Source organism: Hemitrygon akajei, chromosome 9 (assembly GCF_048418815.1).
Source record: "Hemitrygon akajei chromosome 9, sHemAka1.3, whole genome shotgun sequence".
NCBI classification, from domain to species: Eukaryota; Metazoa; Chordata; class Chondrichthyes; order Myliobatiformes; family Dasyatidae; genus Hemitrygon; species Hemitrygon akajei.
In genome coordinates this window covers 137,033,555-137,048,485 of record NC_133132.1, presented here as the reverse complement: position 1 = coordinate 137,048,485, position 14,931 = coordinate 137,033,555, and the positions used below count along the sequence as shown (strand labels likewise).

The 14,931-nt window shown below is 37.9% G+C and overlaps 1 protein-coding gene across 2 annotated transcripts in view; it reads left to right on the top strand.

Annotated features, from left to right (window-relative positions):
* The window catches only part of selenoi (selenoprotein I), a 65,193-nt gene extending 50,262 nt beyond the window's left edge, over positions 1-14,931 (top strand). For both annotated transcript variants that reach the window (XM_073057045.1, XM_073057044.1), the window contains 5 exons: positions 4,688-4,796; positions 7,251-7,299; positions 8,732-8,912; positions 12,747-12,929; positions 13,698-14,931. In XM_073057045.1, the coding sequence (XP_072913146.1) occupies positions 4,688-4,796; positions 7,251-7,299; positions 8,732-8,912; positions 12,747-12,929; positions 13,698-13,763 (588 nt within the window). In that variant the 3' untranslated portion in view covers positions 13,764-14,931. The remainder of the gene's footprint in view (positions 1-4,687; positions 4,797-7,250; positions 7,300-8,731; positions 8,913-12,746; positions 12,930-13,697) is intronic.

The following is a 14,931-nucleotide window of genomic DNA, read 5'->3' as shown; positions in this document are numbered from 1 at the left end:
TAGCAGCGTCAGCAGCACAGGCATGTCAGAAGTTTCGCCAGATGTTCCTCCGTGCTTCACACATCCGTCTCAATCAAATCAGGATTGTGCACGGCCCCTACTTACAGATAACGGATATTCCTTACTGGAGTGGCCGCTGCGCCCTGCGTCGTCGCGCCGCCATCTTGATGCAGACTCCTGAATGAAATGGGGTACTATTGCAAAACTTGACTATAATTTTTCATTGCTCTTTGATCACTGGTGCGATGCTGATGCGATTTCTTTGTTTAAGCAGCACATTGGAATAAACTAAGCACTTGCAGATTTGTTGGTCTGACATTAGTGGGCAAATTGTTGAGGCAAAATAACTAAAGGCAAGTGTAAATTGGCATTTTAAAGGACACAGACTGGCAGATGCGGGTGGGTTGAGGATTGTCAAATTACTTTCAATCCAGATAAATGTGAGGTATTGCATTTTGGGTGATCAGTGTTATGGAACAGAGTACAAGTGCATAGTTCACTGAAAGTGGCATCACTGGTAGAGAAGGTGTTTGGCATCCTGGCCTTCAGACAGGGCAGCGATTCTGGGCATTGGTGACTGTGTTGCAGTATGTGACCTTGGTGAGGCTGCATTTAGAGTATTGCATAGGATTTTGGTTCCCCAAGGGGGTGCCATAAATGAGGGCATAGGCTTATGATCAGAGGTGAAAGATTTTAAAGGGACATGAGGGGTGGCTTCTTCACGCAAAGAATGGTGCGTATTTGGAATAAGCTGCCAGAAGCAATGGTTGTGATGGGCACACTACCAATATTTAAAAGCCATCTAAATAAGTACATGGATAGGAGAGTTCAGAATCAGGTTTAATATCACTGATGTATGTCGACAAATACAAATACAGATATGTCGACAAATCTGTAGCAGAGCAATGCATAATAATTTGAAAAACTATAAATTACTATAAGAATCTTATTAAATTAAGTAGTGCCAAAAGAGAGCAAAATAAATAGTGAGGTAGTGTCTATTCAAAAATCTGATGACTGGGAGGAAGCTGTTCCCAGCTAAATGTTTTGAGTGTGTGTCTTCAGGCTCCTGTACCACTGGCTTGTTGGTAGCAATGAGAAAAGGGCAAGTCCTGGGTGATGGTGGTCCTTGATTGATGTTGCCTTCTTGAGTTGAGAGGGCCAAATGCAGACAGATGGGACTTGCTTGCTGGGTAACACAATCAGTATTGTCAAGTTGGGGCAAATGGTCCATTTCCATGATATATGATTTGGACAGTCAACATAGATTTGTGAACAAAATGTCATATCTGCCTTTCATTGGAATTTTTTTTGAGAGGCTAGTTTATATTGATTGAAGTAAGATCACTCAGTTTTGATAGTGTTTGAAGTCCCAAATGGCAGATTGTTGAAAGAAATTACAAAACTGTGTGTTTCAAAAGATGGTGGCAAATTGTTTTTAAAAAATAGTTCATTTAGAAAGCAGTTATATTCAGGAATTTTATGCCAGAAAGGCTTAAATGTGAGGCATTTGCTTTTCATGATGTATATAAATGATCAGGACTTAAGGTCCTAATAATTAAGGTGCTTTCTGATACCAACCTTGACAGTTGTTGTTGAGAGTGAGGAAGAAAACCAGTGAGCTGATTAGGTGGACACAAAATTGGTAAATGGAATTCAGTGCGGAGAAGTATGAGGTAATATCTTTTGAGAAGGCATATAGTATAGGAAAATATAAAATAAATGAGGAAACTACGAGCAGAGGCATCTTTTAATAAATTCCTGAAGATAATTAGATTGATAAAGTGATTAAGAAGGCATAATTGATTCTTTATTGTCTGATAGGTCGAATGCTCCTGCTTTGAGAGTGCTGTAATGAGTAAATCATTAAGGCCGAGATTAGAAAGTTGCATGCATAGAGGTGACAATAGCAGTGGAGGATACAGAAGAGAATTACAATGACGATGTCAGGGCTGAGGGTAGATTGTCTAGACTTTTGCCAGAACAGTTAGTAGAGAGGTTGTGGAGACATGTTGTTAAGACCTCAGACAAAGTCAAGAACCAAAAGGTTCAGCATGGTGTAACTAATACCCTGAGCTGCATAAATTTCAATGCAAGAACTATTGTAGGAAAGGCAGATGAGCTCAGGGCATGGATCAACACCTGGAATTGTGATATTGTACCCATTAGTGAGACTTAGTTGCAGGAGGGGCAGGACTGACAGCTCAATAGCAGTTGTTTTAAACATGACAGAGCAGAAGGGGTTAATGGAGGAGGGGTGGCATTACTAGTCAGGGAAAATGTCACGGCAGTGACCATTCAGAACAGACTGGAGAACTTGTATAGTGAGATGCTACGGGTGGAACTGAGAAATAAGAAAGGCATGTCCACATTAATAGGCTACATTGCAGACTGCCCAACAGTCTGAGGGATTTCGAGGAACAAATTGGTAAAGAGGTTGCGGACTATTGCAAGAAACATAAGATTGTTATAGTAGGTGATTTTTAACTTTCCACATATTGACTGGGACTCCCATACTGTAAAAGAACTAGATGGGATAGAATTTTCAAATGTGTTCAGTAAAGTTTCCTTATTCTGTACGATAAGGAAATTCAGTGGTGCAAGAATGTTTGTGAACCCTGTAGAATTTTCTCTATTTCTGCATAAATATGACCTAAAATGTGATCAGGTCTTCATTTAAGTCATAACACTAGATGAAGAGAACCCAATTAAATAAATAACATAAAAACATTAAACTTGTTCATTTATTAATTGAGAAAAATGATCCAAAATTACATGTATTTGTTGGAAAATGTATGTGAATTTTTGCTTTCAGTTACTCATGTGACTCCCTTGTACAGCAGTAATTTCAACTAAACATTTCTGGTAACTGTTGATCAGTCTGCACATTGGCTTGGCGGAATTTTAGGCCATTCTTCCTTACAAAATTGCTTCACCTCTGGGATGTTGGTGGGCTTCTTTGCATGAACTGCTTGCTTCAGGTTCTTCCATGACATTTCTATAGGTTTAAGGCCAGGATTTTGATTCTGCTGTTCCAAAACACAAATTTTCTTCTCTTTGAACCATTGTGTTGTTGATTTACTCTTGTCTTTTGGATCACTGTCTTGTTGCATTATCAACTTCTATTAAGCTTTAGGTGATGGACTGCTACTTTGACATTCTTCTGTAAAATGTCTTGATGCAATTTTGAATTAATTGTTCCCTCAATGATTGTAAGCAGTCTGCAATCCACGATGCTTCTTCCACCATGCCTCACAGTTTGAATGAGGTTCTACTCAGCAGGTCGGGCAGCATCTGTGGAAACAAGCAGTCAATGTTTCGGGCTGAGACCCTTCATCCTGATTCATCCAGCGTGTTTGTACGTGTTGATTTGACCACAGCATCTGCAGTGTAGTTTGTGTTTGAATGAGGTTCTGGTGTTGGTGTGCAGTGCCCTTTTTCCTACAAACATAGCAATGTACGTTTCTGCCAGGAAGTTCAACTTCTGTCTCATCTGTCCACAGAGCATTGTCCCAGAAGCTTTGTAGAACATCCAGGTGGTCTTCTGCAAACTTGAGATGTGCAGCAATGTTTGTTTATGTTTTTTTTTGGAGAGCAGAGTGTTTTCTCCGTGGTGTCCTTCAAGAACACCATTCCTGTTTAGTGTTTTTCTTATAGTGGGCACATGAACAGAGATTTTAGCAAGCTCTAGAGATATCTGCATGTCTTTTGCTGCTCCCCTTGAGTGTCTTTCCACCTCCTTCAGCATTGCATGTTGTGCTCTTGGTGTGATCTCTGCAGGATGCCCGCTCGTAGGGGGAGTAACAACAGTACTGAGTTTCCTCCATTTGTAGGCAGTTTCTCTTTCTGTGGACTGATGAACACTCAGGTTTTTAGAAATGCTTTTGTAACCTTTTCCAGCTTCATATAGTCCTACAATTCTTCTCCTAAGATCCTCTGAAAGTTGTTTTGAATAAGGCATAAACAGGTCGATCTTGAGAAGAGCAGGCTCTGTCAGTAGCCTGACTTCGTTTGTCCTTTTTATAGGGCAGAGCACCTCTGCAACCCACACCTCCAGTTTCATCTTATTGATTGGAACACCTGACTTCGAATAGCTTTTGGGCACAGGGAGACCTCTGATGATTCTTTCAGTGTTTTTTCACTATCCTCTGTAGGATACCTGCATCTTCTGTACCATGCAATGATGCAGCCAGACAGGGCACTCTTGATGGTGCTCTTGTAGAAAGGTGTCAGAAAGGGATAGGGATCCTTGCACGCTTCAGTCTCAAAGTGTAGATGCTACTGTATCTACATGACCACAAGCCAAGTATTAGGAAGTCACCAGCATGGATGTGATGGGCATGTCATTGCCTCTTTCAGGATTATATATCATCATAATTCTGAATTGACTGGGCCATTGAAAATTATTTCATTTTTAGATGCAACTGTTAATGATGTTTGCTGGTACCTCTTTTAAATGCACAGTTCTGTGTTCAGCGTTGTATATAGTTTTTAACAGTTGAGACCTTGCTGCGTAGGAAAGATAAAATCATTTACAGAATATGTAGAAACGGTTAACAATAATTGTCAGTTGTTCATTGTCAAATAATGTGGATGTTGTGTAGCTGTTGCATGCAATTTTGTATACAAACCAGAGATGAGATTGCTCTCAAATAGTAACAAAAACCTTCCTCTAATTTTGTTGCAGACCATTTCAATTGTATACATTATAACTGCTATTGTTGGAGTTGAAGCTTGGTATGGACCCATCTTCCTCAATTTCCAGTACAGAGATCTCTTTACTACCATGATATTGAGTATGTACCTTCCTTTAACTATTTATTGTGTATCTTGGTTTATATAAAAAGACAAAGATTTACATATGCAGTTTTCCTCATAGTGATTTCAGTTTAAGGCACAGGAGGTATGTTATAAATATTTTTATTGTGAAACCTTTATAAAACTCTGTTGCAAGTGGATTTAATGAAAATGTCGGACTTTTGTTTACCTATCTATTTTCATTTTGGAACCCTATACTAAGGGAGTTTATGAAGACCAGTGTTCTATGCATTTAATTACCTTTTAATTTTTGTGTGCATTGAAAAGATAGGGCAGAGTGATGGAAATGTATGAATTCATGTTCCCTTTGTTTTTGGGTAACACGTAGGGAGTGAGATTATATTTATAACCATAAGATACAGGAGCAGAATTAGGCCATTTGGCCCATTGAGGTTACTCCACCAGTTCATTATGGCTGATCCATTTTCCCTCTGAGCCTCAATCTCTAAAAGGATGTCCCTCTATTCTGAGGCTGTGTCCTCTGGTCTTAGACTCCTCCATCAAAGGAAACATCTTCACATCCACTCTATCGAGGACTTTTCAACATTTGACATAGTGGAGCTGTCCTGCTTTCCCATTCCAAACCTTCACCATTTCATCTGGTAAAGAATTGAAAAGGATGTAATTAGGCATATTGTTGTTAGTTCATGATGAGGTAATGAAATTTTATTTCAGGGTGTGCCACTGGGCAGTACAGTAGTACCCAGCCCTGGCAGTCAAACACAGTGATTATCAACAAGCTTCAGTCAAGGAGTCCATCAGTGGCATTTGGTCCTAAGGATGCTTGTCATAGACTTCATCTTTAGGAAGAAAATCTCCTTAATAGGGTTAAGGAATGGCAAGTATGGTGGAAGGAATTCCATGCACGAACCTTAAACTGGTCTGTCATTGCAAGTGGTGGAAAGATACATTGCTCCAAATGATGACATAGTGTGGGCCATTGATCCTGGCATCCTGTTCCTCAAATGCTGAGTTGTCTATAAAGCCCATCAAGGAACGTGATCAAGTGTGGAGGGGGTATATGAGGCCCACTTGTTGAGGTGTATGCCAAAGACCAGGTTCTGATACGGCTGCACACATGGCAATGTTTCAATCATGCTGGCATGGTACCTAGACTGTTGCCCTTTGCCCCACAACATTCCTTCCTTGCCTCCTTGTCTTGGACAAGGCTGGTGCATCATCAGATTTGCAATGATTGCAAATTGAAGCCATTTTGAGGCAATAATTTAGGATTGATTGCTGTCAGCTGGGCACACTTGATTGTGTTTTGCTTGACTCGACATTCCCAAGTGAAAAAGATGTTGCAATGGTTCACGTAGTTACAGTAAATGTGGGTGATGGTTAAAGAGTGCAAGCAGCTAGAAGTTATGAAAACTTTAGGTATTCTAAATCCAGTCAAGCTGTTTACTTTTGGATCTTGTAAGTGCATCCATAAGATCCTTAAACTATGTTTATATTCCTATTAGTTTCTCAAAGTCAAGTACTGATTAAGCAAACAAGGTTTAAGAAATTCAAACAGCTAAAGGACAAAATAACGTGATATTGTGATACCTCTATACATGTAGGTAGGATTTGGATATTGAAATTGAATGATCTGCGGTATGCATGTTGGGTCTATGTCCATCATAGGGATATAATAGTCGAAGTAATGGAAAATCCTACCACCTCATTACCACAACATTGGACTTCTTGACATAATTGTAAATGGAAATGTTAAAAGTAAAGATGATGTCCAGCTTCAATTCTTATCCAATGTATTATAGAGAGACACATAATGTCTGTGGCTGGGCACAAGAGATCATTGATGTTTCATTAGATAGAAACATAGAAAACCTACAGCAGAATACAGGCCCTTCGGCCCACAAAGTTGTGCTGAATACATCCCTACCATAGAAATTATTAGGCTTACCTATAGCCCTCTATTTTACTAAGCTCCATGTACCTATCTAAAAGCCTCTTAGAAGACCCAATCGTATCTGCCTCCACCACCATTGCCGGCAGCCCATTCCATGCACTCATCACTTTCTGAGTTTAAAAAAAACTTACCCCTGACATCTCCTCTGTACCTGCTCCCCAGCACCTTAAACCTGTGTCCTCTTGTGGCAACCATTTCAGCCCTAGGGAAAAAGCCTCTGGCTATCCACACCATCAATGCCTCTCATCGTCTTATACACCTCTATCAGGTCACCTCTCATCCTCCGTCACTCCAAGGAGAAAAGACCAAGTTCACTCAACCAGTTCTCATAAGGCATGCTCCCCAATCCAGGCAACATCCTTGTAAATCTCCCCTACTCATTGTCATCTCAATCAGAACATCTGGTTCTTTCGATATGGAATTTGGTTAAATGTTACTAAATTTGAGTTGGAATGAAAATGTTTGCAATTGAATGAATTTGTACTAATGCTTAAAGATGAATTAATTTGCTTTGTAGGTTGTGCCTTTATTGTCACATTTCCTGTGAGTTTGTACAATGTTTTCAAGTAAGTTTGATTTGAATTATTTTCCATTTGAGATTATTTTAAGTAAATTGTTGATTACTTTCAAAGCTAATATTTTAATATTTTGTAATTAAGTGGGTAGATAGATACTTTATAGATCCCAAAGGAAATTAGTGTCACAGTAATGTTGTAAGTGCACAGATATACAAATATTAGAAGAGAAGTAAAGAATAAAAAAGTTACCTTAAAAATAATATGTGAAAGATTTACAAGTCAAAGATTACCAGATTTACAAGTTCACACTGATAAGATGGTCATGCATGAATACCAGTCAGTAAAGATTTTCTATTTATTATCAGTCTCCATTTCAAATAGTCTCAGAAGTTAAGAGCATAAGATCTGCGTGTATCTATACAGTAAAGGACTTAGTGATAACAAAAGCGTTTTGCATTGGCTGGGAAGATAACACTTTAATTATAGCATTACATTACAGAACTGGGGTTGAGAGGGCAAACAGCTTTTAAGTTCCTTGGTATCCAAGTCACTGAGGACCTCATGTGGTCTGTACACACCAGCTGTGCGGTGAAAAGGCACAACAGTGCCTCTTTCACCTCAGGGTTGAGGAAGTTTGGTATGGGCCCCCAAATCCTAAGAACTTTCTAAAGGGCACAATTGAGAGCATCCTGACTGGCTGCATCATTATCTGGTATGGAAACTGTACCCCCCCCCCTGCCAATCTCAGGATTCTGCAGAGAGGGTTGCAGACAGCCCAGCAGATCACTAGTTGTGAACTTCCCATGATTCATTACAGTTAGAAAGACAGGTGTGTAATAAGGGCCCGAAGGATCATCGGGTACCCGAGTCACCCCAACCACAATCTATTCTAGCTGCTACAAACCGGGAAATGGTACCACAGCATAAAAGCCAGGACCAATAGGTTCCGGGACAGCATCTTCCACCAGGCCATCAGACCGAATAACTCACGTTGATTTGAGTGTATTCTATGTTACATTGACTGTTCTATTTATTATAAATTATTGTAAATTACTATGATTTCACATTGCACATTTAGACAGAGATATAATGTAAAGATTTTTACTTATGCAAGTGAAGGATGTAAGAAATCAAGGTCAGTTCAATTGATTAAGAACTAATGCAAAATAGATCTGAAGTGAAGCACAATGATGATACATAACTGACATAATGTTGTTTTGCTAATATTATAAACTATTTCTGGATACAAACTTAGCCAAACTATTGAGCATACTCAAAGGAGATTTCATGGAAAATTAAGATTTGCAAAGTAAAGTATGACCCTTTTTTAAAAAAAAAGTTTTAAACTTTTCCTTGAGATATTTCAAGTGCTTTGTGCTATATTGCATGGGGAAGGAATTTATGATAAAATGCCTTTTGTAGACAATAACTATGACAATGTTGCAATATTTCGCTTAACTCTGGTTTTCTTAATTTTTAGGGCATATCGGTCTGGCACATTGAAGCAACACTCTTTCTATGAAGCCATGCTTCCATTCGTTTCACCAGTATTACTCTTCAGTCTCTGTCTACTTTGGGTCCGTATATCACCATATGATGTTCTAGAGAAACATCCAAGAATTTTATATTTTTTAGTTGGGACAGCATTTTCTAATATTACGGTAAGTCAGCATTTCGTAATATTACAGTAAACGTTTTGTAGTACAGGTTGAGTACCCTTTATCCAAAATCTGAATTTTTTTTAAGTGGTAAAAAAGAAGTTTTATAAAGTTTTCCTTGAGTGGGAGTTCTGTCTTGAGCTAAACCTTGAGATATCGGGAGCTTTGTGCTATATTGCATGGTAAAGCAATTTATGATAAAATGCCTTTTGTAGACAATAACTTTGTCAACATCACAAATGGAAAATTGCATAAGACTCTGGGAAGGTTCCAAAATGATGCACAGGTCTCTGCACACCACAGATAATTTTGAGAAGTCATCTCACATGTGATGATGTTAATGAGAAATAGAAATACTGTGCATTAAATGAAAAATCCTGATCATGTATTGAAAGACTGGATTTGTCAGTGTTGGAGTAAACATACACAGCTTAACATTATGCTGATCATGAAGCAAGCAAAGATCTATTTCGTCAAACTGAAAATTGAAGGTAATTGAGAATATTCAGCAGACTGGTTGCAAAAGTGTAAGGAATTTAATTTAAGATTGGGGTGGCACGGTAACATAGTGGTTAGCACAATGATTTACAGTACTAGCAATCTGGGTTCAATTTCTGCTGTATGTAAGGAGTTTATATGTTTTCCTCATGACCACATGGGTTTCCTCCCACAGTCCAAAGGTGTACCAGTTAGTAGGTAAATTGGTCATTGTAATTTGCCCTGTGATTAGGCTAAGATTAAATTGGGGGATTGATGAGCAGGGCAGCGGAAGGGCTGATTCTCAATAAATAAAATAAGAGGCTCAGCATTAAATTGTCAAAATGTCACAGAAGAAAATGTAGCACCTGAGCAAGTTTTCTAAATGCTGCTTTTGTCACCCTGCACACACTATATTTTCATTATATTAATGGTATGTAATAATTTTTACTGTTCATATATGCGATGAACAAGTCTAAGACAAAGATTGCTTACCAGTAGCGAGTTGGAAATGGTGGCGAGCCTAAGCTATCGTATTATATATTCCGAAATCCAAAAAAATCCAAACACTTCTGGCCTGCAACATTTCAGGTAATGGGTACTCAACCTGTATTATGGTAAGATCTAACATTATGGCTGACTTACTAACTCATGTTGGTGAATTTGTGAAATTTCTCCATGTCCATGTAGCCCCTATCTGATCCTTCTATTTACAATTCTGGGATCATTCAGAATTATAAATATAACACTGACATCTGTTATCTACTGCAAGCTGTTGTCTTAATTGACCTGTTCTAGTCCTGGCACTAACACTGGCTATTCATTCAGTTGCTTCTGTGACTTCATTCCCTTTATCCAATCTCCAGTTTAACCATGATCTTGCATCTAGGGTTTCTTACTGATTTTTCCGCTAATTTACCAATCTGATCAAACCTTATTCACCAACTGCTTTTTGATGATTATGTCCACTAAGTTACCAGTCATCACATGTTTTGTTGACCAAAGAAAGTGATGTTTAACATTTGATCCTTGTGTATCTCCTTCGATCTATTTTGCCTTACTCCTCAAACACTTTGAGCAACTTCTTACAAATTGCTGTCCCAACTTTAATCTCTCCTTTTCTCATGCACGCAGGTTACCTCACAAACCTGTGTCTGTCTTTCCCAAACTCCCTATTACTTCCTATGTGCCAAAGTACTGTCAAAGTCCTGGACTTCAAGCTTTGTTTCAAAAGTAACTTATCTCAATCTAACCTTTACGTGCTTTTAGCTTCTAGTATGATCTCATTGTCCTTCAGTCTTCTACTTGTCAGTTTTCACTCTTAGCAATAATGCTGTCTGTTGGTGTTACCTTTAAAGAGCAGTGTCACTTTATATATGAGACTGACATCATAAAAAGCATGGACAACAAAGATTTTCCTGAATACTTTTGGGTGTATCTTATGGATTTTGGGCTGCTGAACATGAAAATCACCATGAAATTTCCTTGCCATGCACTTTTTTTTGTAATAGCCTGTATTTGTTATTTCAATTCAAAATTCAAGTCAATTAAAATGTTGCACACAATGTAAGCTGAAAAGTTTCTATCTTGTCCGGGAATGGTTGGGCCTGCATAGGAAGGGCAGATGCTGCATGGCAGGACCAGTTTAAGAAAGACTATAAAAGCATCACATAGAAACAGTTCTACGAATTGTGTTTAAATGTATATCGGTTTGTGATCAGTTGATGTGCATGCACTATGTGCATAGCATATTGTGTGTACTTATTATAATAAAGTAATTGTATAGTCAGGAGTATATGTGATAGCAAAATGCCTCACCAGTGTTACCACAGCTGTGATACTTTGTTATATTTGTGGTGAGTATGCACTTAAATCTCAAAGAGGGAGCACTACTCCTCTTAATAAGAAAGTCTATGAGCTCTATTTTGGGTGTAAAATTGGCGACCAAGACAAAGCCTGGGCTCCTCACATTTGTTGCTTTCGATCTTCGAGTATGGCTTGGAGGTACTCAGAAATCAATCCCAATGATATGGCCAGAGCAGAAGGATCATGTGACAGGCTGCTACTTCTGTCTGACCGGTGTGTATGGTTTCTCTGCTAAAAACAAGAAATCCATTGACTATTCCAATCTCCCTTTAGCCGTTAAGGGAGATTTAGCCTGTGCCACATGATAATAGAAAACAACACCAATTCTGATTTGATACAGATTTTGAACCTTTAATGTCAAGTGAGCCTCATCTCATAACTCAATCTGACCTAGTCAGAGACTTGGGTTTGTCAAAGGCAAAAGCAGAATTATTGTGTTCAAGACTGCACGGATGGAATCTGCTGTCACCACATGCAAAGATTTTCGTGAAGGATTTCAATTTTTGAGACAAATATTTATCAGAATAACTAATGCCAAGATTAAGGAAGGAATTTTTGTTGGTCCACAGTCAAACGGGTCATCAATAGTGGGACCAGAGAAAATTGCATGGAAGGCACTCAAGGAAGTTGTTGAAAATTTTATTGGCAACTACAGAATAGCAAACTACATGCAGCTGATTGACAACATGCTTTAAGCATAAAAAACCATGAAGTACAAAATGGCACTAAAGCTTAATTTTCTGTGTTCCCATTTCGACATCTTCCCTGCAAGTTGTGGGGCATGTGATGAGCACGGTGAAAGGTTCCACCATGTGTACGGTTGTAGATAAACAGTATCAGGACAACGAAATCCAGCAATGCTGGTTGATTATTGTTAGACACTTAAGTGAGAAGCCTCAGACACCGAGTACAAATGAAAATCATCAACAAAACATTTTAGCTTAGCACAGTTTTGCAATTAAATGCATTGTATTCAATTAAAGTTAAATTCTTTTTCTCCAAATTCCTACATGATACAAGTAATCTGAAATTATATTTGCATTCAGCTTCAAGCATTCTATCTTAACTACAAAAAAATTCTGAGGATACAACACTTCTGGGGGAAAAAATTGCTGTCCAGTGATATCAGAGTTGAATGTTGGTTACTGTCTCCCCCCCCAATTGTGTAAAACATGTATACTATATGCGAACGTGAGAAATGTTGTTCTACTTTAAACTTGTATTTGTTTTTAAATCTAGATTACACAGTACCCGTGTGCTGTACAGCAGCTTCAATATCAATGTGTAGACCCTACACAATCAGAAAGACATTTATTAACCTTATACAGACTTAAAATTCCACTAATAGATCCTACCAGTGGATGTGATCCTGTCCATTTTCAAATCACTTGAAAATCGAAGTATTCAGAGGTTGGGTGGATTATAAAGAGGTTTTTTCCTCTTTTTTTGCAGAAACACAACATAATGTAATTTGCTTTTTCTTTCTGCTTTTAGTGCAAGCTCATAGTTTGCCAGATGAGTAACACACGCTGTCAGCCCCTCAGCTGCCTTCTCTTGCCTTTGGCTGTGGGTGTACTCTTTGTGATCTCTGGTACCCTACATGACAATGAATATTATCTCCTTATCATATTGACCACAGTGGTAACTGCTGCACACATTCATTATGGAGTATGTGTGGTGAGTAGATTTCTTGTTCTTCATTCATTACTAAATAGTAACATCAAAGTAATTCTGAAGGGTAAATTCTAAGACTTCTGAATGATGACTGAAATTTATCTTAGTAGCATTCCCATCTTAATTCTAGAATATTCTTCCACACAGTAGTGTTGTATTAATTCGATTCTGGAGTTTAGAAAATATTCCAGTCTGATCCTAATGATTAGGACATATAGAATGCAAAATTGGCTTGATTTAGAAGGCAGAAGGGTGTTTTCTGTCAGGTAGATGGTAATTAGTGGCGTACGTCAAGGATTGGCGTCGAGTCCATTGTTTGTCATATACAGTATAAATGTCATGAAAATGTAAGTGAACTGACTCGTGCAAAAATTTTTCTCTTTTTAAAAAAAAATAGTTTTGACAGAGTATGACTTGGGGGAAAAATTGTTTGTTATAAATTATCCAATGACAGGAGATGGTAATTAATGCAGAAGTGTCAATTTCTTGCAAAGGATGAATGGGGAAGAAGTTTAGTGGGGATCTGAGAAAGAACATTTTTACAAAGAAGGTTGATATATGGAACACATTGACTGAAGAGGTAGGGACAGGTACACTAATAATTTATAAAGCATCAAGATAAGCACTTGAATTACTAAGGGATTGGAGGCTACAGATCAGCATCCTGGTTAATGCAATTAGTGCTGAGTGGCATTTGATAGTTGGCACAGGTGTGACTCTTCCTCTATTTAAAAACTTCAGGGTACAGTGTTTTACTTTTATCTTAAACAGGTAAATCAGCTGAGCAAACATTTTAACATATACGCCTTCTCCTTGAAGAAACCAAATACCGAATGACTAGAGGAAGAAGAGCAGAAAATTGGTTTGCAGGCTTCTGAAATATTGTAATGAATGGTCATTCCAGCAGCCTGTGAATGCTTCAGCCATCACTGTAAACTGTGCCCACCACCGTCATCAGTAGAAAACAGAAGAATAAGATGGTTCCTAAGTATTAAAATTGTTTTATAAGTGATTTGCAGGTGTAATAGTTAAATGAAGTATTTAAATAGACATTGAATGTGCACAAGTAAACAATGTGTGCAACTGACTAGCACTGGATTTTATTTTTGTGATGCTGTCATTAAACTTCTATTGTGCTGTTGAAGTCTTTAATAACCTAGATGGTAGCATGTATTTAAGAAAATCTGGGAAATCTTTCAACAGATTTCTATTTTATAGATTTGCAGTCTAAGACTTGGGCATTACAATTACGTTTTTGTAACTTATTAGTTCTGTGCAGCTTTTTCTTAAATACCTGTTTTGAAAGATCATTTCACTTTGTTCATCGTACCAATCAGGCAATGTTCATATTTTATTTCATAGCCCAATTAAGTAAACATGATAATGGAAACTGACTTGTTTTAGAGGGGCAGTATATATTGAAAATTGTCAAAATGTGATTCAGGCATGTATCTAAAGGAAACATTTTGAATGAGTAAATTATAGAACTTACAAAGGGAATTGAATGAAAATGTACAATCATTTTGAACATTGATAATTCTCAGAAACCACTCAAAACCTTTTGCTATTTTTACTTTTTCATATATTCAGTTTTGTGATGGTGAATGCATGCTGATTTTCTACTATATTTTTCTTTACTGGAGGATTGTGCTTGAATGAAGAGTATACTAAAAGCCTTGGAGCAAAGTATACTTGGAAGGAACAAGCATGACTAACACTAACTGTTTGTATAGTTTCAAAAGCAAAATATTTGTACCTAAACTGTGTTTAGGAAAGGCAATGAATTTACTGTGTGGAGTTTGACATTTTAGTGATTTCACTGCTTTGGGGTTGGTGGGTGATATTCGGATTATGTCGGCGGTCCAGCTTGATAGTGTAACAATTTGGCATGATGGGGCCTTCCTAAAGTGATTACAATTTAGTAAAGATTATTTTCCATGAAGGTACTGTATTTCTTACAAGTAATGATTACCATAATAAAACATGGCAACAATATTCATCTTCA